The sequence below is a fragment of the Mustelus asterias genome, chromosome 10, assembly GCF_964213995.1.
Source record: "Mustelus asterias chromosome 10, sMusAst1.hap1.1, whole genome shotgun sequence".
NCBI lineage: Eukaryota > Metazoa > Chordata > Chondrichthyes > Carcharhiniformes > Triakidae > Mustelus > Mustelus asterias.
In genome coordinates, this window is record NC_135810.1 from 86,227,344 (window position 1) to 86,253,544 (window position 26,201).

The 26,201-nt window shown below is 43.9% G+C and overlaps 1 protein-coding gene across 3 annotated transcripts in view; it reads right to left on the bottom strand.

The window, feature by feature from the left end:
* The window catches only part of micu2 (mitochondrial calcium uptake 2), a 443,854-nt gene that overhangs the window by 158,942 nt on the left and 258,711 nt on the right, over positions 1–26,201 (bottom strand). For 2 of the 3 annotated variants that reach the window (XM_078222127.1, XM_078222128.1), the window contains exon 3: positions 13,321–13,341. The exons of the other annotated variant lie outside the window; for it this stretch is intronic. In XM_078222127.1, the coding sequence (XP_078078253.1) occupies positions 13,321–13,341 (21 nt within the window). The remainder of the gene's footprint in view (positions 1–13,320; positions 13,342–26,201) is intronic. 3 annotated transcript variants of the gene reach the window in all.

Here is a 26,201-nt window from a genome sequence, read left to right on the forward strand (position 1 = left end):
TGTTGAAGTAGGGTTGGTGGGTAGTTGCAGGTCATCCTGTAGATTGAACATTCAGTCACAGTGTGCCGGTAGTAGAAAGGGTCGATTGTTGAGTTCAGTGGCAAAGATGCAGATCAAGCAATCTATTTTGTGATGAATGTTGTTGCTTACGAGTGTTGTTCTCAACAGCAAACCATTTTCTTTAACCCCTTTCGCCGGTCTCCTCCACCCTCACCTCCAACTACAAGCAGCTCATCAATTTTCTATCATCAAGATTGAGACCATCCAATCAGCTGCCTCTGATGCTTCCCTCCCTTCCCCTAGCCCATTCAGATAAGCTTCCTCGAGGCTCCCCTTCCGCCATTGTCCTGAACTTGTTTTCTTCTCTGCTTTCACTCTTATCTTCCCTCATGCCCACCTAGAACTCACCCAGTCCATGATAGCCATCTTGTGTTCTCTCAGCCCCTTTCCCCAGTAAACTAATGACCACCCAATTTCCCTTCCTGGCTCCCATGTTCGCTGACATTATTAACAGTTCTCTCTCCTCAGGTTCTCTTCCTCCCTCCTAATCTATCCCCTCTCCAATGTCTCTTTCCTCTCTAAAGATTCTGAATGTGTTAATACCTCCCAAATTTGTGGCCATCTTTTCTGAATTCCATGTTTGAGTCCCATCAATCAGGCTTGCCCTTCTGCCACAATATTGCCCCTCTGCCAGGGGCGGCACAGTGGTTAGCACTGCTGCCTCACAGCACCAAAAACCCAGGTTCGATTCCCGGCACTGTCTGTGTGGAGTCTGCACGTTCTCCCCGTGTCTGCATGGGTTTCCTCTGGGTGCTCTGGTTTCCTACCATAGTCCGAAAGACGTGCTGGTTAGATGCATTGGCCATGCTATATTCTCCCTCAGTGTACCCGAACAGATGTTGGAGTGTGACAACTAGGGGATTTTCACAGTAACTTCATTGCAGTGTTAATGTAAGTCTACTCGTGACACTAATAAATAAACTTAAACAATTCTTATCAAATGATCTCCTATGTGACTGTGACAAAGGCCAACTATCCTTCTTTTTCCTTCTCAACTCGTCTGCAGTCTTTAACAGTTCATTACACCATCTTTCCACAATATCTCTCCATTGTTATCCAGGTGGATGGGAATGCACTCACTTGGTTCCATTCTTATCTATATCATCATAAACAGGAGTTTGTCATCAATAGCTTCATTCCTGCACATTCCAATTACTTCTGGTGTCCCTCAACAATCTGTCCTTGGTCACTTCCTATGCAACTCATCGACATGCAACCCTTTGGTGATTTCATCTGCAAAGTCAGTTTCCACATGTATCTTCACAAATAGAATCGCCTTTCAAAGATCTGAGTGTGCTGAATATTTCACCCGCGAAGTTGTAGCTTGAATGTGTGGCAAAGTAAGCAATGAAATTCTGTAAGCGAGTTTGATCTGAACAGCAATACATGGCAATAGGTTGACAGGCAACACTTTGGGCCATCTATCTGATAAATGTTATTTTTGGGCAATCTTACCTCAGCAGCTTCCTTCATGTGGGATGGTTTCTTCTACATTTGTTTCTAGGTTGTGTGAGAAGTGCATACAGAGTTGATGCTGACTGCCACTTCCTGCCAGACATGTAATCCAGCTGTTAACCCCAGCTTATCACTTCACCAATCATCAAAACCAAATTCAGGTGCTGCATCCCTTCATCTGTTTTTTTTTTGGTTCCACGTTCATTTTGGTTTGGTTGATTTTTGCCAGCCATTTGTTGCCCCTTGCAGCTTTGGAAAGGCTGCAACAATTTTTACCACCATTTACATGCCAACTTAACTACAATCCATCCACAGGTTCACACTTTAGCAATTCCTTCCGTATTTCCCTCAGTAATTCCACAGATATGAAACACTGCCCATATACAGGCAGCCCAATCAGCAGATAATAACAGACTAATGTCGTAATTCAGTTTTCCATCACATCTGTAGCAGCAATGCTGCAATCAACAAAAGGGGGAATACTCAGCAAATCAGGCAGCAACTGCGTGGAGAGACATGTTTCAAACTCAGTGACATTTCAGTTCTGATGAAGATATTAATTTGGAATCTCTCTCAACAGATGCGACCTGACTTGCTGAGTATTTCTGCATTTTCTCTTTTTATTTCAGACTTCCAGCATCTTGATATTTTGCTTTCATTTTAGCGATGTTGCACATTGGGAACACGTATACAACAAATTGAATCATAGAATCCCTGCAGTGCAGAAGGAAACCATTTGGCCCATCGAGTCTTCACCAACAACAATCCCACCCAGGCCCTATCCCCGTAACCCCATGCATTTACCCTGCTAATTCCCCTGACACTGAGGGGCATTCAACAATGGCCAATCAACCTAACCCGCACATCTTTGGACTGTGGAAAGAAACCGGAGCATCTGGAGGAAACGTACACAGACACTGGGATGTCCAACATTGCTCAGAAGGAAGCAATGTTGCGGAGAATTTCAACGTCAAAACAGGATCAATTTAACGAGCGCCAATACATTGGCAGTTCTACATTGGTAGAATTTACACTTCATTAGAACCAGCAAACTTTTTAAAAAGATTTAATCTTTTGAGACTACTCATACCTTTAAACTGTGGTAGACCGCTCTCCCCACAGCAGTAGCAGCCGTTTCCCATCCTCCCTTCAGTAGTAAGTTTCTCAGTGTAGAACAATGTCAGCAACTTGTTCAAAGAATTTACATGAGGTTGACCCTGGAAACTTTGCAGTAATCTGCAGACCAGTCATTCCAACGGAAGTCCTGACCACCCATATTCCCACTGGCAATCACGGGAGATTGGAATATCTCAACTGCAACTCATGTGAACAAGTCACAGTTTTTCAGTTGGAACACCAGGGCCGGATTCTCTGAACTTGCTTGCAGCTGGGATTCTCCACTCCCGCTGCAGTGAATGAAGATTTGGCTGAGTGCCAAATTCTCAGTTTTCGCTGGCAGTGGTGGTGGGGTGTGAACGGCCGGAGAATTCTGGCCCAAAGCTGCCCAAGCACTTCCAGCACAAACTCTGGTTATAATAACTTGTTCTGCACCTGTTGGAATTTATTTATGTTTCAGGTTATTTTTTCAAAGCTTTGCAGATAGACATGCATCTTGCCTTTGATCTACAGTAATTTCTTGCTTTACAAATTGTTGCATTCCTGAAAAGTGCAACTTTAAATGAAACAACTTTAAACAAATCAGCGTTTCCTATTACAACCAATGTAAAAGCTTTAGTTAGGTCTCTACGTTCTTCCCATCAGAAAAATAAATTCAAACAATAAACCCTGAGAGTTTAAATACTATACATTACTATTTTAACATTTAAATATATGTTGAAACATGTGAAAGAAATATGTTCACTCTTTCTACCTATCGCTAGCTAGCCATCTCTCCCACTCTCCTCCTCGTCTGTTCCTTCTCTCTTCCACTCCCCAAACCTCCAATCTTGCTCCCCAACCCTCCAACTGACCTGCTCTCCCACTGGCCACTTTTCTGGCCTGAATCCTTGCTCACTGTGGGGGCTCTGAAGATGAACAGGGAGAGTCAGGAAGCAACCTACGGCGTGAGAGCAGCTTCGAGTTGCAGAGGTAAGCTGCAAGCTGGAGAGGCTGTGATCAGGAGGGCTGAGGAGTAGGAGACACTGTTCCAAAATGGCGCCAATCAGATCATGCACCCCAAAACACACATTGCGCAAGGTGCTGTTAAAACAAAACTCCCAGTGCTAAACACAAATACCCATCCCATTAACTGACTGATGTTAAATCGAAATGACTTAAAGTGAGCACTTACAGGTGCACTTTTTTCTTCCAACTCAGTAAGTAAGCGGGAAGTGGCTCTGCTGCAGCATGTACCACTTATTAAACTGATAGCTTTGGGGCTTTTGAAAACACGTTCAAACATGCTGGAACAAGCTGAATCATGCACAAAAGAAATCAAAGCGGGGCTTTAGCTTTAATTTTGTTTTAGATTTCACTAGCAAACAGTGCCCTTTGGTTTAATGTTTTTGAAAGATTATATCAATTGGTAATAACTGGCATGAATACTTAAAACGCACTGGAAATGGAGTCAGCTTTTTATAAAAGCTAGCTGGACTATGCTTTGTGAGATTGAACTTCAACTTCCATTAGTTGTCTCCTGTGGTTAGAAATAAATTTTCATTATGCATATGCATTTAGAGAGATTGGTTAACAAGAATAAAGCTAGTGATAGAGAAGTAACAATGTACTCTAAGCCTCAAAAGCTGAGTTAGCATGAAACATTTGCAACATTTAGTCGTTAGAGATGGGAAATATGCACCAACTTGTAAAATGCATGGCATACTTTTAGTTTGCATTTGGAACAATCTCTATTTCAAATGTTCATAAATCATCGTCTGCTGAAATTTCTCACTGAGAATTATCACCTGCTTTTTTGGTGAGAATTATTACCTGCTGAAGACTATAATTAAACAAAATCAAGTATTTCCTTGCATGGGACATAACTTCAGTGAATCATGCTTAATGGCTTAATCCTAAATTAATGAGAGATAATTGGCGAGATTCTCTGGCCTCCCTGCGGCGTGTTTCCCGGCGGCGGGAAGTGGCACACTGTTGGCCGGAGGCAGGATCTTCTGGACGTGCCGCTATCAATGGTATTTCCTCTTGCTTCCACCCCATGCCGTCGGGTGGGACCAGAAGCTCCCGCCGACATGAAGAGCTGGAAGATTTTGCCCATTATGTTTGAACCACACAATAGTGTCATCTTAACAAGAAATGGAGGGATAAAAAGACAGAGAGGGAGAGAGAGGATCAATAGACAGTATAGAGATGGGAATATAACTATCACAGAATAAAGGTGAGGATTGACAGAATGTCAAAGTTTGGAATTTGGTAGTAGAGGAAATTGAGGGCAGAGAGTAAAAATGTTCATTGCATATTGATTGCACTAATTATATTCAGATGGTGGGCATTAACTAGGGATTCACTTCTGAATCCATAAATAAGAACAGACTAAAACTGTGATAGGAGGTGCATGTTTGTCAGGTGCATCGCTGTAAATAAATGCTTATAATAACACCTAAAGATTGGCTCCAGTTCTGTTCTTCGCCATCTAGCTTTCTGGATCTTAACGGGAGGCACATTTTTGAGAATCTCGAGTTATTTGTGCTAGAAGTTGAGGTAGTAAATATTTAGTAGTTTGGTAGAAGATATTGTGTAGAAAAAAGAAACACAAAACATAGGTCAGACTAAAAAATAGATAGAAATAAATTAAGTAACTTAGATTAAGATAGATGCAGCAAGTTGTGCATCTGGATTGCGTGTGGGAGTTTGCAGCGTGCATGACTGTCCCAAGCAAATGTATCTGCAGTAGCTGGCATAATCGCAAATCTCTCCGACTCAAAGTCACTGAGCTAGAGTTTAGGTTGGAGACACTCTGACACATGAAGAACAGCGAATGCTACTTAAACAGTTTGCGCCAGAGTTTGATCACACCTCACAGAGAGGTACAAGTTCAGATTGGAGTAAATGTGAGCAATAGCGCCCAGAGAAATTGTGCATAATGCCATGTCTATTGAAACAGCTGAGTCTCAGGGAAAACATTGCTTGATTGACAGCTCTGGCTCTCTGATTTATGCTGTCAATTTCACAATTTTTTTTTAACACAAGATAAAGGGGTTACTAAAGAGCCACCCAGTTGTACTCAAGAGGAACTTACAGTCCTCAGCTTCCTACAGTGTTCCAAGGAAGATCAGTGCAAGCTTGAAAAACAGAACCTAGCCTTTTGAGTAGGCACTTTACAGGCTTCTGTACTCGACATTGAGTTACATAGAAACATAGAAAATAGGAACAGGAATAGGCCATTCAGCCCTTCAAGTCTGCTCTAACATTCATTATGATCGTGGCCGATCATCCAACTCAGTAACCTGTTGTTGTTTTACTCTCTTTAGCCCCAAGAACTATATCTAACTCCTTCTTGCAAACATCCAATGTTTTGTCCTCAACTACTTTCTGTGGTAGAGAATTCTGCAGGCTCACCACTCTCTGGGTGAAGAAATTTCTTCTCATATCAGTCCTAGTCAGTTTATCTCGTACCCTTAAACTGTGAGTCCAACAATTTCAGATCATAATCCCTGTCCCCTTTCTTCAGTTATTTTGGACAGCGGCTAGTGGTGATGATCCTGTTTTCCCTTCACATTGCAGACACAACTTTAGTTTCTTTACTTGCCCCATTACTATCTCTTTTTGTCTTGCACTATCATCTCTTTTGTCATTTAATCCCTCCGGCCTTCTGCTCTATCACAGACCTTCCCTTTTGTTCTTTCCTCCCTTTCCCGCTTTCCTTGGTTGGCTTAAAAACTGTTCCATCTCTCAGTACCCCATGTTCTGACAGAAAGTCACTGACCTGAAATGTTAATTCTGTTTCTCTCTCAATCGATGCTGCCAAACCTGCTGAGTATTTGCTGCCTTTACTGTTTTTATCACTAGTAAGCTTTCGACCGCTTGTCACATCAGATTCTATTTGTAAATCAGGCTAACTTTGAGCAGTATGCACTGGCTCACATATCAGGTTAATGGATTAGTCACAGAAGCACTCTGCTTCTGCTTCGGTAGTGTTGCCATGACAGACTAACATCATCGGCCTTTTGTCTACAAGACCATAAGACATAGGAGCAGAATTAGGCCACTCGGCCAATTGAGTCTGCTCATTCATTCAATCATGGCTGATTTTTTTCTCATCCCCATTCTCCTGCCTTTTCCCCATAACCCCTGATCGCCTTATTAATCAAGAACCTATCTATCTCTGTCTTAAAGACACTCAATGACCTAGCCTCCACAACCTTCTGCAGCAAAGAGTTTCACAGGTCTAAGATCAAGTGTCAGATCAAGCCCAGGTTGGGGTGCAATGCCTTGTCAGTTTGGATCTTGTTTGTCTCTCTTGTGGGAACTTTGAATTGGATTCAATTTGAATATGAATTTGGTTTTTGGAGGAAGCAAGGTGATGGATTCGGGCTTGCATGGTCCACTCTGAGCAATGGCTTCGTAACTTTACGAATGGAGTAAATCTTTTTTTAAAAAGTCACAAACTAACATATGCATTTCACCAATACTTATATGGTTAGCTCCAGCTGAACCAGACATGAGCTGCTGATATGGTATTCATGATAATTAAAACTTGTAAATGGAAATGATTAAAGATGGGTCTTGAAGATTTCAAGCAATAAGGCTGTGGCTATTTTCCTTGGGCACCTTTATTCCACTGTGGAATTGTTTTGGAAAAAAAGATTGTTGATACACTGTCTTGAATGCAAATGGTCTTTGTAGTTTGTGCATAAAAGCACATTACTGCGGATGCTGGAATCTGAAACCAAGAGAAAATGCTGGAAAATCTCAGCAGGTCTGGCAGCATCTGGAGAGCTTTGACAAAGGGTCATCTGGACTCAAAACGTCAGCTCTTTTCTCTCCTTACAGATGCTGCCAGACCTGCTGAGATTTTCCAGCATTTTCCCCTTTGGTTTATAGTTTGTGGGGATGGCTACTCGTGCCTCGTGTTTTGTCATTGCCAGTGGGCACCACGTTCTTGCTTCCATCAATTCATACCAGTCTATTCCAAATTTTAGAGAATATGGTTAGTCTCCTTTTCTCCCTCCTTGTGCAGAATTGTGCAACAAGCTGTCGGATCAATTCAAACTTATTCATATCCCCCACCACGTTAGAATCCCACACACAGCTTGAATACTTCAGGTTTATGTGAACATGTGTTTGGTGGGCTGTAACTCTGATACTTCTGTTGCAATACCAAAGACTCCTCTTCAGAAATCCACAAAAACCCTGTTTGCCTTGGACATAATCTGCTGAATGTCGAAACCCCATTGAAGGTTGTTTCTAAGATGAGCCCCTATGGTTGTGAATCTACATGTTGGAGAATTTGATTACAGAACTTAAAGCTATCTTTGCTCTGAATTTCCTTCACCAGGTTTGTCAAACTAGACCCTTTTCAATTCTGAAGTGATTTGAGTAATTTTTCCAATCTGCCCCAAACCAGAGTAATTGGTATGATCTCAATGATCTTTGAGTTTAGCTGGTCTTTTCACCAGAATATGCTGTCCTTACACCAACTAGAAGCTTTCTGTGCATCTTTATCTATTCTAATGCAAAGGATACAACAAGCTTTGTTTTGTTTATGCTTAGATGAGTAATTTTTGACTGTTGTACTCCTGCCACTTAGTAGTTCTGCTTTCTTAACTTTGAGTCTTGCATTGAACTGCCAAATTCCAAACACCATATCATAAGTTCATAAGATATAGGAGCAGAACTAGGCCATTTGACCCATCAAGTCCGCTCTGTCATTCGATCATGACTGATATGCTCCTCATCCCCATTTTCCTGCCTTCAACCCATTACCGATTAAAAATCTGTCTAACTCCTCCTTAAATTTACTCACTGTCCCAGCATCCACCGCACTTTGGAGTAGCGAATTCTACAGATTCACAACCCTTTGGGAGAAGTAGTTTCTCCTCAACTCTGTTTTAAATTTGTTATCCCTTATCCTGAGACTACAACCTCTCATCCTAGAATGCTCCACAAGAGGAAGCATCCACTCCACATCTATTTTATCCATACCTTTTATCATCTTATATACCTCAATTTGATCTCCCCTCATTCTTCTAAATTCCAGAGAGTATAGGTCTAAACTATCAGGTATTCTAACTATTTTAAAAAAACATTAAATTGGCTTCTGCCCAAGAGATAATCATAAGACAAAGCTGGGCTTTAAGTGAATGTGGGTTGGAGATAGGGCTACAATATTGCAGCCTTGACTTATCACCTATATTTTGTTGAGTGCAGTTCTCCATTGGTGCAGAATGCATCCTTTTTGTTTGACTAAGTGTTGGTTTTTCAGGTATTCATAAATGACAGAACTGAGAAAGTAGAGTGGTGAACTTATTGCTGACCATTCAATTTTTTTGATTATTCATTTATGAAATGTGGGTGTCACTGGCTCGGACAGCATTTATTGCTCATCCCTAATTGCCCTTGAGAAGATGGTAATGAGCTGTTTTCTTAAACCACTGCAGTCCCTGCAGTGTAGAGCACTCACTGCGCTGTTAGGGAGGGAGTTCCAGGATTTTGACCCAGTGACGGTGAAGGAGTGGCGATATATTTCCAAGTCAGAATGGTGAGTGACTTAGAGGGCAAATTCCAGTTGGTGGTGTTCCCATGTGTTGGAAAGGTGCTGCTGAAGGAACTTAGGCGAGTTCCTACATTGCATCTTGTAGATGATACACACTGTTACCACTGTTCATTGGTGGTTGAGGGAGTGAATGTTTGTGGAAGGGGTATCAATCAAGTGGATTTTGTTCTTGATGGTGTCAAGCTTGTTGAGTGCTGTTGGAGCTGCACTCATCCAGGCAAGTGGAGAGTAATCCATTACACTCTTGACTTGTGTCTTGAAGATATGGACAGGCTTTAGGGAGTCAGGAGGTGAGTTACTCGCCACAGGAGTCCTAGCCTCTGACTTGCTCTTGTAGCTACGATATTTATATGGCTTTAATCAAATTTGGTTTCTGGTTAATGATAACTCCCAGGATGCTGATAGTGGGAGATTAGTGATGGTAATGTCAGGGGCGACGGATTCTCTTTTTTTGAAAATGGTCATTGCCTGTCACTTGTGTGGCATGAATGTTACTTGCCACTTGTCAGCCCAAGCCTGGATATTTGCCCAGGTCTTACTGCTTCAGTATTTGAGGAGTCGCGAATGGTGCTGGACAATGGTGCAATCATCAGCAAACAGCCCCACTTATGATCCACCTTATGATGGAAGGAAGGTCACTGATGAAGCAACTGAAGATGGTTGGGCCTCAGATACTACCCTGAAGAACCCCTGCAGTGAATGGGATGATTGACCTCCAACCATCACGATTATCTTCCTTTGTGCCAGGTATAACTCCAACCAGTGGAGGGTCTTACCCTGATTCCCGCTGACTCCAGTTTTGCTCGGGCTTCTTGAAGCCACATTCAGCGAAATGCTACCTTGATGTCAATGGCAGAATTTCCTAAAACAATTCTTTCAGTTAATATGGATGTAGGTTTAGGAAATACAATAAGCAGAATCCAGATACTTCATCATAAGGAATGAAGTCAAGAGGGGAGAGTCAAAATATAGTCATTACCCAGATTGTTTAACTGGGTATATATGTATGGGGGCTGGGGTTGGAGGCAAGAATGCCAAAAACTAGAAATAGGTTTGTGTCTTGAGGTATTTCATACATTAAAGGTTACGTATAAGCTTCTCGGCAGCCAAGGCACTGCTGCTTCACAACTCCAGGGACCTGGGTTCGATTCCCGGCTTGGGTCACTGTCTGTGTGGAGTCTGCACGTCCTCCCCATGTCTGCATGGGTTTCCTCTGGGTGTTCCGATTTCCTCCCAAAGGTACATTGGCCATGCTAAATTCTCCCTCAGTGTACCCGAACAGGTGCCGGAGCTGGCGACTAGGGGATTTTCACAGTAACTTCTTTGCAGCGTTAATGTAAGTCTACTTGTGACACTAATAAATAAACTTTAAATTTAAATATAAAGTTATACAAGTTGTTGTTTCTTTGTTCAATCCCTTGGATTGTGATGCAGAAATGGTTGCAGAAAATGAAGCCTCTGTAGCTCACTGGTAAATGCACCATGGAATATTGTACTGAGCTGTACTAATCAAGATATCACAGGTTCGATTCTCATCTGTGTTGTATTTGCTTATATTTTCTCGGGTAGTAGTAAGGTCACTAGTTCACCTCAGCATGCCAAGCTTCTCCTCTTAATCATTCTCCCAATGACCTGTACTAAAAAGTGCAAGAGTTTTGGTGCAAGGTACGAACAGTAAAGGGTTCTGTGTGATGATTCATGATAAATAGCCAGTTATTACTGTTAAGAGCTTAAAGTGAACAAGAGCTTAAAAGTGAATATGCAGAGAAAAAAAGCAACATATAATGATATATCAGAATGTCACAGTAAGTTATTGATCTAGATAAATCTACCATGTATCTAGATATGCTTTAGTAACACCGTTTTAACAAAAATACAATGCAGTGTGAGTAACCTATAGCTTTCAGCCTGTCAAACTGCACTGATCCTTTGCCACATTGCTTTCCCAAAACTTCAAAATCTAAGTTAATAAAGCTGTCCATGAACACTCCAGATGATGTCATGCTATTGTTTGATTCTTAATCTGAAAAGTTAGGTCATGTTCTCGGCAACATCAGTGGCAATTCCTGCACCTTTCCAGTCCCCACACCTACAATCCTCTCATTCTTCACCCCGATAAAGGCATAGTGACCTGCACACCCACGCTCAACACAAGAGGATTTTTCAAAAGGACAATCTTCCCAGAGTGAATGCAGTGCAAATACCAATACTCACTTAAAATTTACTGCACTCCTAAAATGCCACCAGAAAAATAATTAAACAGAACATAGCCCATTTAGTGAAAACATAATTCAATTCAATTTGCCATTATTGTTAAATGCTAATCAATGACATAATCTGTATCACTCTGTATGCTTCTAGATTCATTTCCCTATTAGAATACCTGAAAACAGCAAAGCACAAACACAAGTGAATAATCTCTAACAGCTATAATCATTCTCAAGTTTGTTAAGGTTGACTTTATTAATATATTTTGCTGTTACTCAATACTCCCATTCATAGTTTGGATGCTTTGATCTCTATTCCTCTCCCCGGCCAAACCAGACAGTTCATAACTTTGGTGTCACATTTGACCCCAAAACAACTTATGACTACATATCTGCACCATCACTTGCACTCCCTATTTACACTTCTGTCGTTCTTCTGCTGTGCGGGGAAAGTTTTTCACACGAGGTGGTGGGTGCCAGGTGCCAGTGGAGGTGGTGGAAGCAGGTAGGTTAGCAAAAGTCAAGGTGTATCTTGATAGATACGTGAAAGGGAGGCAAACAGAGAGAAACCATAGCCGGAATTTCACCGCCTCGCCCGCCCCGAGGCTCATACGATCCCGCCCGAGGCCAACGGAGAATGTCATACTGTGAGCCTCACCCGCCCCGATTCTGGGGCTGGCGTGCCAGTAAAATGCTGGCCCATGTCTCGGTGCAGGCTTGGTGGGCTGAAGGGCCTGTTCCTGTGCTGTATTGTTCTTCATTCTCTTTCCTCCTTTAAGAGCTCCCGAAAACCTACTTCTGTGACCAAGGTTTTGGTCACTTCCCCTAATATATCCTTTTCTGGTATGACATTAAATCTTGTTCGGAAACACTCCTGTGAAGCACTTGGGATGCTTCATTACATTAAGTGGAACTAAAAATTGCTGTTACTGTTTCCATTAAATTGGAAATTAATAAAGATGAAGGCCTGGAGCTCATTCTATATCCTGAGAATGAAGGACAATGCAAATAAATTATATAACCACTAAAACCTCAAAGTGTCTCTTCCAAGGTTAAAAGAACGAAACTAATGCCGCGAAAAGCACCCACAGGTAAAGAAGTGTTACAAAATTTAAAAGTACTATATTTTTAAATGTTCAATGTTACCATGACTACAACATTAGAATGGATGTTTTCCTGAATATCACAAACCTGGGTTGCAAAATTTATAACCATATGGAAACAGCGAGTTCTTATTATACAATCTTTCAAAAGAAATCTAACGTGTAATCCAAGCCAACCATTTAGAAAGTTTGAGTAAAATCTAATTAAGTTATCAAACTGGTCAAACTTAAAGTCAAACAGATCCTTATTCAGCTCAGAAAACACCATCAGAAAGGGACCAGTGAACTTTAACTCAATGCAAACGGATGGGTTTTGCATGCGTTGAGACTGTGGCCCCAGATTCTGAGAAGCTCCCTCATCGGAGAGGGCGAGGGGCGGAGCATGGGAAGGTCCGTTGACCTCAGGCGGGATTTTACGGTTTCGGGACGAGCGAGGCCGTAAACTCCCACCCCATAGTCTGTTATATGGACTGGCCTTTTAATGTCCTTTTCACCCAGCCAAGAACAGGATAACTGCACTACTGCAATTGTTTTCAATGGGAATCCCATGTTCGATGGGGGGAGACCATTTTGAAAGTTGATTAAAATACGTTGATGTTTTGAAGAGATGCGCCACGTCTCAAACATAGTAGATGAAAAAGATGCAAGCCATCTTAGAAGCTTTCCCCATAGGGATCCCAGTGTCTGATAATTTTTTCATGAAGAATGAGAGATGATGAGTCAGCAATATTCAGAGAAAGCAGCATGGCACCGATGAACCACACTGGCACAGCAAATAGTTTATAAATTAATCTGAGCATTTAAATATACAAAGATGGCTCACCTAAAAGCAAGTTGGCACGATCTAGGAAAACAAAAAAAAGAACAACGTTAGTACAGCAAATGCTTTTTAAAAAGGATTTTAAATCAGTGTATTAATTAAATAACCTGACATGTATTACTGTGCATGGAAAAATACATTCATATTTTTGGTTCAAGAGTAAAATTTACCCATTTACCATTACAGGTGCTTTTTTTTAATTGGCAGAGTTAAATAGAAAGCTGTCATTCTACACAACAGGAGATACAGAAGGCTATCTAATGTGTTATTATCTCAATGCAATACAGATGTAAAATATGAACCTGGAAATTATACTTAAAGTTTTATTTATTAGTCACAAGTAAGGCTTACACTGCAATGAAGTTACTGTGAAATTCCCCTAGTTGCCACACTCTGGCGCCTGTTCGGGTCAATGCACCTAACCAGCACGTCTTTCAGACTGTGGGAGGAAACCGGAGCACCTGGAGGAAATCCAAGCAGACACGGGGAGAATGCGCAAACTCCACACAAACAGTGACCCAAGCCGGAAATCGAATCCAGGTCCCTGGTGCCGTGAGGCAGCAGTGCTAACCACTGTGTCATCATGCCGCCCTAGGCTGTCAAGCCTAAAGTATGGGGATATAAGAAAGTTGTAGAGAATTCTACACAGTAGCTCTCTCAGTGCTCAGAGCATAAGAGACTACAAGCAGTAATCTGCATGGGGTAGGGGCAATAATCCAAGATTCAGTAATCCGATGGAATTTTTTGAAGAGTTATGTTAAATAGTGCATGAAGGTTACCCAGCGGGTGAAACGTTTTTGGCTTTTAAGATAATGTTCTGCACACGAGACTTAGAAAATAGTTAAGGTTTATAGAATTAATGGACAAATTAACTTGTTAAATTGAAACCGGTTCAGCAATGGGAAACCAAAAAATGATGATAAATGGAGGGCTGGACTAACAATCCAGATGAGGTCAAATTCCATCACGGGAGTTTGAGAATTTGAATTCTTTAAAAAAAAATTCTGGAAATACAAATCTGGTTTCAGTAAAACTGACCATAAAGTTTTGGATCGTCATAAAAAGCCAACTGGTTTACTAATGACTCTTACTCTCCAAAAAGGCCCAGCAAGTCACTTAGTTACATTAAGCCACAAGAAAGAGTAGCATTTCACAAAGGTGATCCACCAGCACCTTCTCAGGGAAGCTGTGGACGTCTTATTGGCAATGTCCACATCACGAGAATTTAAAAAAAAATTTGGAACCCTATTACATGTTTAAGTGTTGCCAAAAAAATCTAATGAGAAATCCCAATAGGTGGATTCTTATTATGGAGTGCATATTCTCTTCCCAAAGGCATTTACTTCTCTTGCCTAATTTGAAAAACACTGGAGCGCAGGTTGGCAATAGCCAAAAGCTTAGAAATCCTCAATAGTTGCTATGACTGTTGCTGGAGCATAACTGGTAATTGCCAGTTTAGAATCACCCTATCTTTTAGAGCATTAGCAAAGAATTATAGTGTAATACAGCACTGAGATAGGTTTATAAAATCAGTGCCACTGCTTGTCTCAGCCTCATGCACTCCTTCTAATATTCAATCTTTTCCAGCAACTATCCAATTATGATTTTTGGGGAAAATATTCAATTTTGAAAGAATTTATTTGACTTCGCTCCAACAGGTCTTTGGCAAAGAATTTCGTATTCAAAGTGTTATCTGGAGCCAAGTGGGAAAAATCTCAAAGTCGATGACAGAACTTTCCTTGCAGGTCTTGTCTAAAGCCAGACAAACTGATCAATCATCAATAGTTTCCTGGAGTACGTGCATTTGTTTAGATTACTAAGTGTGCACCTTTTCGGATTTAAAAGTATAGAACAAAGAACAAAGAAAATTACAGCACAGGAACAGCCCTACAGCCCTCCAAGCCTGCACCGACCATGCTGCCCGACTGAACTAAAACCCCCTACCCTTCTGGGGACCATATCCCTCCAATCCCACCCTAGTCATGTATTTGTCAAGACGCTCCTTAAAAGTCACTATTGTACCTGCTTCCACTACCTCCCCTGGCAGCGAGTTCCAGGCACCCTCCATCCTCTGCATAAAAAACTTGCCTCGCACATCTCCTTTAAGCCTTGCCCCTCGCACCTTAAACTTATTCCTCCCTAGTAATTGACTCTTCCACTTTGGGAAAAAACTTCTGACTATCCACTCTGTCCATGCCCCTCATAATCTTGTAGACTTCTATCAGGTCGCCCTTCAACCTCCGTCATTCCAGTGAGAACAAACCAAGTTTCCCCAACCTCTCCTCATAGCTATGCCCTCCGTACCAGGCAACATCCTGGTAAATCTTTTCTGTACCCTTTCCAAAGCCTCTACATCCTTCTGGTAGTGTGGTGACTAGAATTGGTCCTATTGATCATAAGTACTTTTTAAAATAAATTATATTTTTATTGAAGATTTTTCTTTTTTTTTACAAAAAACACAACAAACTCTCTAAGATTGGTACAGTACAATGGGATCATTTTCAAACAAATACAAGTAGGAAGAGAGAGAGAGAGAAAAAATTACTAACACGATTGATTCAGATTATTCATTTTATCCAGCGCCTCCCACCATATAAGTAACAAAAGGATATGGATAACAGGATCCTGCGACAATTGGCACCAAAGAAGTCTTCCCCCATCCCTAGCCATTTTGGAGGCACCAACAACACAATATTATGTCTCTTCCCAGGACATATAGTCTGTCTGTACTATAACAGGAGTTAATCAGAGATTCTATAACCCCAAAACAACTGAAATACAAAAACTACCCATAAATTGTAGGGGGGGGGGGTTTCCTCACCCACTGTGAGGACCCATCAGATCCTACTCACCATCTTCACATTAAACCACTTGCCCACCTCCCTGCAATGGCGCTGCTCATTTTAATCATAGTTGTAATAAAGGATGTCTGATACAAAAGTCCACCGCTATATTTACCAGGATAATAAGATAATAAGAAAGCAGATGAGAATTGCATATCTCTAATACCGTACAATCTACACAGCACAAACACACTCCTTATCAGCAAGAAGTACATTGTAAGATGCGTTCCATTAAGGAAAATGAATTCTCCCAAGTACATCAGGATAACAACTGGAAATTTGCTATCATGTACATTCATAGGATTGCCCCTATCAATGAGATAAATCACACAACAAGATCAATTAAGAGATGGAATTACAGGATACATTCAATGGTTAACAAGGATTGACAAAGAACTGCAAAGTAAGACTCTAAATAGGATGGTTGGTGAAATTCACTTAAGGATATCAAGATCTTACAGGATTGCTCCGATCAATGTGATAACTCATGGAACAGAATCAATTCAGAGATGAAATTATGGGGATAAGGATAAATGGATGTTCTTGGACTCACCAGGATTTCAGGATAACAGAATATTGAGTGAAAATTCACGAACATGTTCACTAATAGGATTGCCCCAATCAACGTGATAAATTACATATCAGGATCAATTAAGAGATGCAATTCCAGGGGATACAGTCAAGGATTAACAAGGATTAATGACAACTGCAGAAAATGACTCCAACCAGGATAGTCGGTGAAATTCATGGGGAAAAGTCCAGGATTAAAAAGGAGCTTGCAGATCATGATTCCGAATCATTGCCTTTCACAGATTCTAAAAAAGCCAAAGCCTCAGCAGGATTGTCGAATGTCCTAACAGACCCTTTGAGGGAGACCCTCAGGACAGCAGGATAGTGCAGGGTGCACTGAATTCCCAAAGCCTTCAAATGCTTTCTGACCACATCGTAGTCTTTGCTTTTTGTTGTGATGCTGCCGAGACGTCATGGAAGAAATCCTGGCTACATTGTAGAGTCAAGTCCCACCATACCTGGCAGCCTCCAAAACTCTCTGGCAGCCCCTGAAGCTACGGAAAGGTATGATGATAGGCTGTGGACGTTGGTCGTCCTTGAGTCTTGAGGATAGGGTTCCACGTGCCCCTTCGAGCTTGATCCATTATACTGAGCTTAAAAAAGCACGGCAACCAGCCTTCAAAAAGTTTAACGGGAGCTTGTCTTCAGCTCCCTCTGGAAAACCGATCACACAGATATTCTTCATCCGGCCCCAATTTTCCAGGTCGATCAGGATATCTGACATGCCATGCAGCTGATTCTCTGAGGATTGCAGCTGAGCCTCAACAAAAGTAGTAGCACTCTTCTGCCTCATTGAGCTTCTTGCCGGTATTCTGCAGTTAATCCGAGTGAGCATTAATGTTCTGTGTCAAAACACCGAGTTTGTCATCTATAACCTCGATAATGTTTGCAGTCATCTCCTGCAACGCCTCTGAGTACTCCAAGCCCAGAGCCTGCTCCCCAGCCAGTTCGCCATGTTGAGGGCCCAGCTCCACCCTGGGTGCCTTCAACTGCTCCTTTTTATCGGGGATTTTCCTGACATTCTTCGGCATTCTGTCATCAATGCTCCCTCAAAAATGTTCCAAGGACATTGCACGGCATATACAATCCAGGATAAAATGACTATGAGCTGTACATCAGGTTAAAAAAGGAATTTAAAAACGAGCAGAAACACGACTATTCCCACACTCGCATCACGTGACCCCCCCCAAGTATTTATTTTTAAATGACTGTGGTGAACCATCGTTGGTTACCACTGTGGGTTGTTTCTATGTTACTGTTGGGTTAGGGTGTTGCCACTGTGGGGGTTGTATAATGTTGTTGGGTTAGGGTGTTTACCTGTGGTAAATGTTGTTATGGCACATCCCGGTCGGGCCCCGCCTCCTGGGGAGAGGTATAAGACCCTCTGCTCCGACGGGACCCCTCCAGTCTGAACTGGTGTACTCGTGTTAGTTAGTTCCATTGTTTGCTAATAAAAGCCTTCAATAGCTGAAGCCTTGTTCCACGTGCTTGATTGTCGCGCATCAATTTTATTAGCAAACATAAAACTCTCAACAGTAAAAGGGAGTATGGAACAAATATTAAAACCAGAGCGTCTGGCGCTGGACCCACGTGCGGTCGGTGCCGCTAACACCTTCGACCACTGGTGGAAGTGTTTCGAAGACTACCTGGCAGCCTCTGCAGCTGTTACTACAGACGACGACAAACTCCAGGTCCTCCACGCGAGGGTAAGCGACACGATTTATCTTGCGATTCGTGCGGCCACCACTTACCCGAGGGCCATCGAGCTCTTGAAGAAACGATACACGAGACCACCCAACGAGATCCACGCTCGTTACCTCCTCGCTACACGACGTCGGCAGTCGGGCGAAACCATGGAGGACTACGCCAATGAGCTCTTGCAGCTTGCCAGGGGTTGCGACTGTAAAGATGTGTCAGCAGAGCAATATATGTACGACCTCGCCCGAGATGCGTTCGTAGCAGGGGTAGGGTCCTCGTACATCCGGCTTAAGCTATTAGAGAAAGGGAACCTCAACTTGACCCAAGCGATGGAGATGGCTGAGATGCTGGAGGCAGCGTCGAAAAGCTTGGCTCTGTACCCCGAAGACCACGTGGAGACAACGTGGCAAGAGCAAGCACAAATCCCTCCTCGCCCCACGGGCTCGTGCTCCCATATCGATCCGACGACGGCGGCAGCTCCAGGCGGCCAGCGATGCTATTTTTGCGGCGGAGCCAAGCACTCACGGCAACAGTGTCCTGCAAAAACGGCGATCTGCAGCCAGTGTGGTAAAAAGGGGCACTATGCTAAAGTTTGCAGGTCAAAGCCCAAAAACGGCAGTGCAGCCTGTGACCCTCCAGAGCGGAGACAATCTCCTTCGACGTCGCGGTACCCGCGAGGCCCGACCACGTGCGAATCCAGGACGGCGCCATCGTGGCTGACGGAGGAGGAGGAAGACCACCAGGAGTCACTACGTTTGGCGCCCTCACCCACGTGCGATTCATGGGGGCGGCCATCATGGTCAACGACGACTAGGAGCGACCAGCAGGGGTCCTCAGTATCAACCTCGGCTGCATGCAGTGACGCCCAGGGGCCAACGGTGGCGTCGATCTCTCTGGACCAGACAAAGCATCACAGGCTTGATAATTCCATGATGAACATCAAGGTAAATGGTCGTACTGTGTATTGTCTGTTTGACAGTGGGAGCACCGAGAGTTTTCTTCACCCTGACACTGCAAAAAGGTGTGGACTCCGGGTTCTACCTGCCAAACAGACAATTTCCATGGCATCACGGTCCCGGTCTGTACCGATCCAAGGACGTTGTATGGTAACCCTAGAGGTGCAGGGCACAATTTACGAGCGATACAGGCTCCTTGTGTTACCGCACCTTTGTGCGCCAATTCTCCTCGGACTAAACTTTATGGTCCACATGAAGAGTGTGATCCTACAGTACGGTGGGCCACTCCCTTCACTGGCAGTAGGGAATCAGCCGCAGCCTCCAAATTGCCCAAAGCGCCCCGCATGCAATCTCTCCACACTAAAAATCACCACACCTTCTTTATTTAAGAATCTGGTACCAGGCTGCAAGCCCATCGCTACTAAGAGTAGGCGTTACAGCGCTGAAGACCGGATCTTTATCAGATCTGAGGTTCAGCGGCTCCTCAAGGAAGGGATCATACAGGCCAGTGCTAGTCCGTGGAGAGCGCAGGTCGTGGTGGTTAAAAGCGGGAACAAACCTCGGATGGTCATCGACTACAGTCAGACCATTAACCGTTATACGCAACTGGATGCGTACCCTCTCCCGCGCATTTCTGATATGGTCAATCAGATTGCGCAGTACCGGGTGTTCTCTACCATAGACCTTAAGTCCGCCTACCATCAACTCCCCATCCGCCTAGAGGACTGATAATACACGGCTTTTGAGGCGGATGGTCGTCTATACCAGTTTCTTAGGGTTCCATTTGGTGTCACCAATGGGGTCTCGGTCTTCCAGCGTGCTATGGACCGAATGGTGGACCAGAACGGGTTGCGGGCTACCTTCCCGTACCTGGATAACGTCACCATCTGCGGCCATGACCAGCAGGACCATGACACGAATCTCCAACACTTTCTGCGCACTGCATCTCGCCTGAATCTGACCTATAACAGGGAGAAGTGCGTATTCCGTACGCGCAGGTTAGCTATCCTTGGATACGTGGTGGAAAACGGGGTCATCGGCCCTGATCCAGACCGTATGCGCCCCCTTACTGAACTTCCCTTGCCCGCTAGCACAAAAGCACTGAGGAGATGCCTCGGCTTCTTTTCGTATTATGCGCAGTGGGTCCCCAACTACGCGGACAAAGCTCGTCCGCTCATCAAGTCCACGACCTTCCCACTCACGCCGGAGGCCCAAGTGGCCTTCAAGGCTTTGAAAAGCGACATTGCGAAAGCCACGATGCACGCGGTGGATGAATCCATCCCTTTTCAGGTGGAAAGTGATGCATCTGATTTCGCCCTAGCCGCCACACTAAACCAGGCAGGCAGGCCCGTCGCGTTTTTTTCCCCGCACCCTTCAAGGCCCCGAAATTCGGCACTCAGCGGTGGAGAAGGAGGCTCAGGCCATTGTGGAGGCCGTCAGACACTGGCGCCATTACCTGGCGGGGAAGCGGTTCACCCTGATCACGGATCAACGATCCGTGGCGTTTATGTTCAGTAACACGCAGAGGGGCAAGATCAAGAACGATAAGATCTTGCGGTGGAGAATTGAGCTCTCCACCTATAATTACGATATTATGTATCGTCCAGGGAAGCTCAATGAGCCCTCGGATGCCCTCTCGCGCGGAACATGCGCCATCATGCAGGAGGACCGCTTGAAGGCCCTCCACAATGACCTGTGCCATCCTGGAGTCACCCGACTCTACCACTTCGTAAAAGCCCGCAACCTGCCCTACTCGGTGGAGGATGTCAGGTCAGTGACAAGAAGCTGTCGGATTTGTGCGGAATGCAAACCGCACTTTTATCGACCGGACCGGGCACAATTGGTCAAGGCCACTCGCCCCTTCGAGAGGCTGAGTGTGGATTTTAAGGGCCCCCTTCCCTCAACGGACCGGAATGTCTATTTTCTCAATATAATAGATGAATACTCCCGGTTCCCGTTTGTTGTCCCCTGTGCGGACACGTCGACTGCCACTGTGATTAAGGCATTCAGTGACCTTTTTACCCTGTTCGGGTACCCCTGCTACATACATAGTGACAGGGGCTCATCGTTCATGAGTAACGACTTGAGGCAATTCCTGCTCTCATACGGGATTGCCTCTAGTAGAACCACGAGCTACAACCCTAGGGGTAACGGACAGGTGGAGAGGGAGAATGCTACAGTCTGGAAGGCTGTCCTACTGGCGCTGAAATCCAGGGGCCTTCCAGTCTCCCGTTGGCAGGAGGTCCTTCCAAATGCGCTTCATTCCATTCGCTCCCTCCTGTGTACGGCAACCAATGCTACTCCCCACGAGAGGATGTTCTCATTCCCTCGGAAGTCGTCCTCGGGGATCTCCTTACCAGCCTGGTTGACGTACCCAGGACCCGTCCTTCTGCGGCGACATGTGAGGGCCCGCAGGTCCGACCCCTTGGTCGAACCGGTCCAACTCCTCCACGCCAACCCTCAGTATGCCTATGTGGCATATCCTGATGGGCGAGAGGACACAGTCTCCATTCGAGACCTGGCGCCCGCAGGGGACGTAGCAACTCCTGTCGCTCCCATACCCCCTGTCACGAATCCCCTATCACTTATTTCTTCCCCAGACGTGGCGCGGTCAGCACCGGGACCAGTGCATAACAGTTATACTCCCATGTATAGCTTGCCTGAGACTCGGAGATCGGCGCCACCACAGAAGGTTCCAGGATCCCCTGCACCATCGCCTCACCAGGGTCAACCGGCCCGGGAGTCCTCGAGGGGACAGCCGGACGCTGTTTTGGAGAGAACGCCACCGCAAGCACCTGCTCCGGTGTCGCAACCGGTGTTGAGGAGATCACAGCGACGGTGCGGTCCTCCAGACCGTCTGGACTTGTGAATTTTGTACATATGTGACCTGTTTTCGCACCCCGCCGGCCTTTGTTTTTAAAGGAGGGGTGAATGTGGTGAACCATCGTTGGTTACCACTGTGGGTTGTTTCTATGTTACTGTTGGGTTAGGGTGTTGCCACTGTGGAGGTTGTATAATGTTGTTGGGTTAGGGTGTTTACCTGTGGTAAATGTTGTTATGGCACATCCCGGTCGGGCCCCGCCTCCTGGGGAGAGGTATAAGACCCTCTGCTCCGGCGGGACCCCTCCAGTCTGAACTGGTGTACTCGTGTTAGTTAGTTCCATTGTTTGCTAATAAAAGCCTTCAATAGCTGAAGCCTTGTTCCACGTGCTTGATTGTCGCGCATCAATGACTAATCTCATAAAAGGCTTATTCTGTTCCAATCTTACCAGGTGTGTAACCACAAAATAACCCATCTCAATTAAGACCTAATCACAATAGTTGCTAGTTGGTCATTAGACAAATGATAAGCGTGTACTGAACTCTCGATAGATCGACAACATAACTGAGGAATATGCACTCTAATTGTTAGTAATATCGTTTTCAACTAAAGGACATTGGCATATACGTAGACTTTGAAGCCTCAAAAAATCCATGCAATAAAAGAGGGTTGACTTATAAACCAAGTCTGAAAGTGAATTGCTGGCACAGGCTGTTGCTTTTTTAAAACGTCATCAACATCTGAGTGTGGACATGTCCTAAACTCCCAGGTATCCTCGCAACACAGCCTACTTCACCTGCCTGGTCTCTTGCAACCTGTTATAAGGACCAGTAAATTAAATGTGCATTTATGGGGTGAAAATTGAGGCTGACTACTAATGAGTAATGAGTATAGCACAGTGTGGCTGAAAAGGGAAGGGGGGGGGTCAATTTATACACCAATAATATGCATAAACCTGATTTTTGGGGCTGAAAAAATGGGATTATTTTATATGCTGTGTTGTTTTATATTCCACAATTTAAGGTATTCCTAATCTACGGCACTATCAATTGCCAAATTAGTTGATCTGTACACAGTAACTCCACAAGCCCTTCTGCAGTAAAAATATGCAGACTGGACCAGTTCATATATTTGACAGGACACTTTCAATACACTCTGGATTGGGTTGCATATAATGCCAAAAAAAAAATTAGCTTTCATTTCCAAGCGGTAACCAACAGTAATACATTAATTCACTGCAGCCTGTATATCAGCTAAAGTGCTGCTGACTAAACAACAACTGCAGTTGTATTAAACAATGTGACTGACTCACACATCCCACTGAGTATTGATAAGTGTGTGTCTTAACTATGACTTTGAAAGAGTTTATAGATTGATGATGCCTCAAGGTCTCCAAAAGGGTGCAGTGACATTGCGGTTATGATACTGGACTAGCAATCCAAAGGCCTGGATTAATAATCAAGAGAACCTGGGTGTAGTTCCCACCATAAGCAGTTTAAGAATCTGAATTCAGTTTAAAAAAATAAAATTGATATCAGCAAAAGTGAATTGATAAATGACCTTATTCCATGGAGAGATATCAAATATGATCAATTTGCATCGTTGAATTGATAAACTACAAATATGTAATAATATCCTGAAGGGTATTGACAGGGTGGATGTGGAGAGGATGTTTCCTCTTGTGAGGGAACTTTGGGGTTACTGTTCAAAAATAAGGGGTTGCCCGTTTAAAACTGAAATGAGGTGAAATGTTTTCTCTCAGAGGGCTGAGAGTCTTTGAAACTCTCTTCCTCAAAAGGCAGTGGAAGCAGAGTCTTTGAATATTTTTAAGGCAGAGGTGGATAGATTCTTGGTAAGCAAGTCGGTGATAGGTTATCGGGGTTAGGCGGGATGCAGATTTGAAGTTGCTATTAGATCAGCCATGATCTTCTTAAATGGAAGCGCAGGTTCAAGTGTCTGAACGGCCTACTTCTGCTGCTTGTTTGTTTATAATGATATATGAATTATGAATGAGAGGCATAACTCCACTTTAGTTGTCTTATTTTACATGAACAGAATAACCCCATTGTATTTTGTTCCACAGGAACTTCTTGTGAAGGATCCTCTTGGGATGAGTGATCATAATATGGTGGAATTTCTGATACAGATGGAGGGTGAGAAAGTAGGGTCCCAAACCAGTGTCCTCTGCTTGAACAGAGGGGAGTACGATAGGATGAGGGTGGAATTGGCTAATGTAGACTGGGCAAGCAGACTGGTAGGTAGGACAGCTGAGGAACAGTGGAGGATTTTTAAGGAGATTTTTTTAAGTACTCAGCAAAAATATATTCCGGTGATAAAGAAGGACTGTAAGAAAAAGGATAACCGGACGTGGATAACGAAGGAAATAAAGGAGAGTATTAAAATAAAATCAGGTGCGTACAGAGTGGCCAAAAATAGTGGAGAATTAGTGGATTGGGAAAGCTTTAAAGAAAAACAAAGAACGACTAAGAAAGCGATTAAGAAAGGAAAGATAGATTATGAAACTAAACTAGCTCAAAATATAAAAAATGATAGTAAAAGTTTTTACAAGTATATAAAAAGGAATAGAGTGGCTAGAGTGAATGTTGGACCCTTGGAAGATGAGAGGGGGGATTTAATAGTGGAAAACGAGGAAATGGCTGAGACTTTAAATAAGTTCTTTGTGTCGGTCTTCACGGTGGAAGACACAAATAGTTTGCCGAATATTAGAGATCGAGAGTTGGTGGGAGGGGAGGTCCTTAATACAATTACTGTTACTAAGGAGGTGGTGCTTGGTAGACTAATAGGACTGAAGGTAGACAAGTCCCCGGGCCCGGATGGAATGCATCCCAGGGTACTGAAAGAAATGGCTGAGGTAATAGCAGATGCGTTAGTAGTAATTTATCAAAATTCGCTGGACTCTGGGTTAGTGCCGGCTGACTGGAAAACAGCTACTGTTACGCCGCTGTTTAAAAAAGGAAGTAGACAAAAGGCGGGTAACTACAGGCCGGTTAGCTTAACGTCCGTAGTTGGGAAGATGCTAGAGTCCATTATTAAAGAGGAAATAACAGAGCACCTGAATAAGAATGGTTCGATCAAGCAGACGCAGCATGGATTCATGAAGGGAAAGTCGTGTTTGACGAATCTACTGGACTTTTATGAAGATGTCACTAGTGCGGTTGACAGAGGGGAACCGGTGGATGTGGTGTTTTTAGATTTCCAGAAGGCGTTCGATAAGGTGCCTCACAAAAGGTTGCTGCAGAAGATTGGGGTACACGGAGTTAGGGGTAAGGTGTTGGCATGGATTGGGGATTGGGTATCTAACAGGAAGCAGAGAGTTGGGATAAATGGGTGCTTTTCTGGTTGGCAGTTGGTGACCAGTGGCGTGCCGCAGGGATCGGTGCTGGGGCCTCAATTGTTTACCATTTACATAGATGATCTGGAGGAAGGGACTGAATGTAGGGTATTCAAGTTTGCTGATGACACGAAGGTGAGTGGGAAAGCAAATTGCGTGGAGGACGTGGAAAGTCTGCAGAGAGATTTGGATAGGCTGAGCGAGTGGGCGAGGATCTGGCAGATGGAATATAACGTTAGCAAATGTGAGGTTATCCACTTTGGAAGAAATAATAGTAAATTGGAATATTATTTAAATGGAGAAAAATTACATCGTGCGACTGTGCAGAGGGACCTGGGGGTCCTTGTGCACGAATCGCAAAAACTCAGTCTGCAGGTGCAGCAGGTGATCAAGAAGGCGAATGGAATGTTGGCCTTTATCGCGAGGAGGATAGAATATAAAAGCAGGGAGGTCTTGCTGCAACTGTACAAGGCACTGGTGAGGCCGCAACTGGAGTACTGTGTGCAGTTTTGGTCCCCTTATTTGCAAAAGGATATATTGGCCTTGGAGGGAGTGCAGAGAAGGTTCACCAGGTTGATACCGGAGATGAGGGGTGTGGCTTATGAGGAGAGATTAAACAGATTGGGTCTGTACTCGTTGGAGTT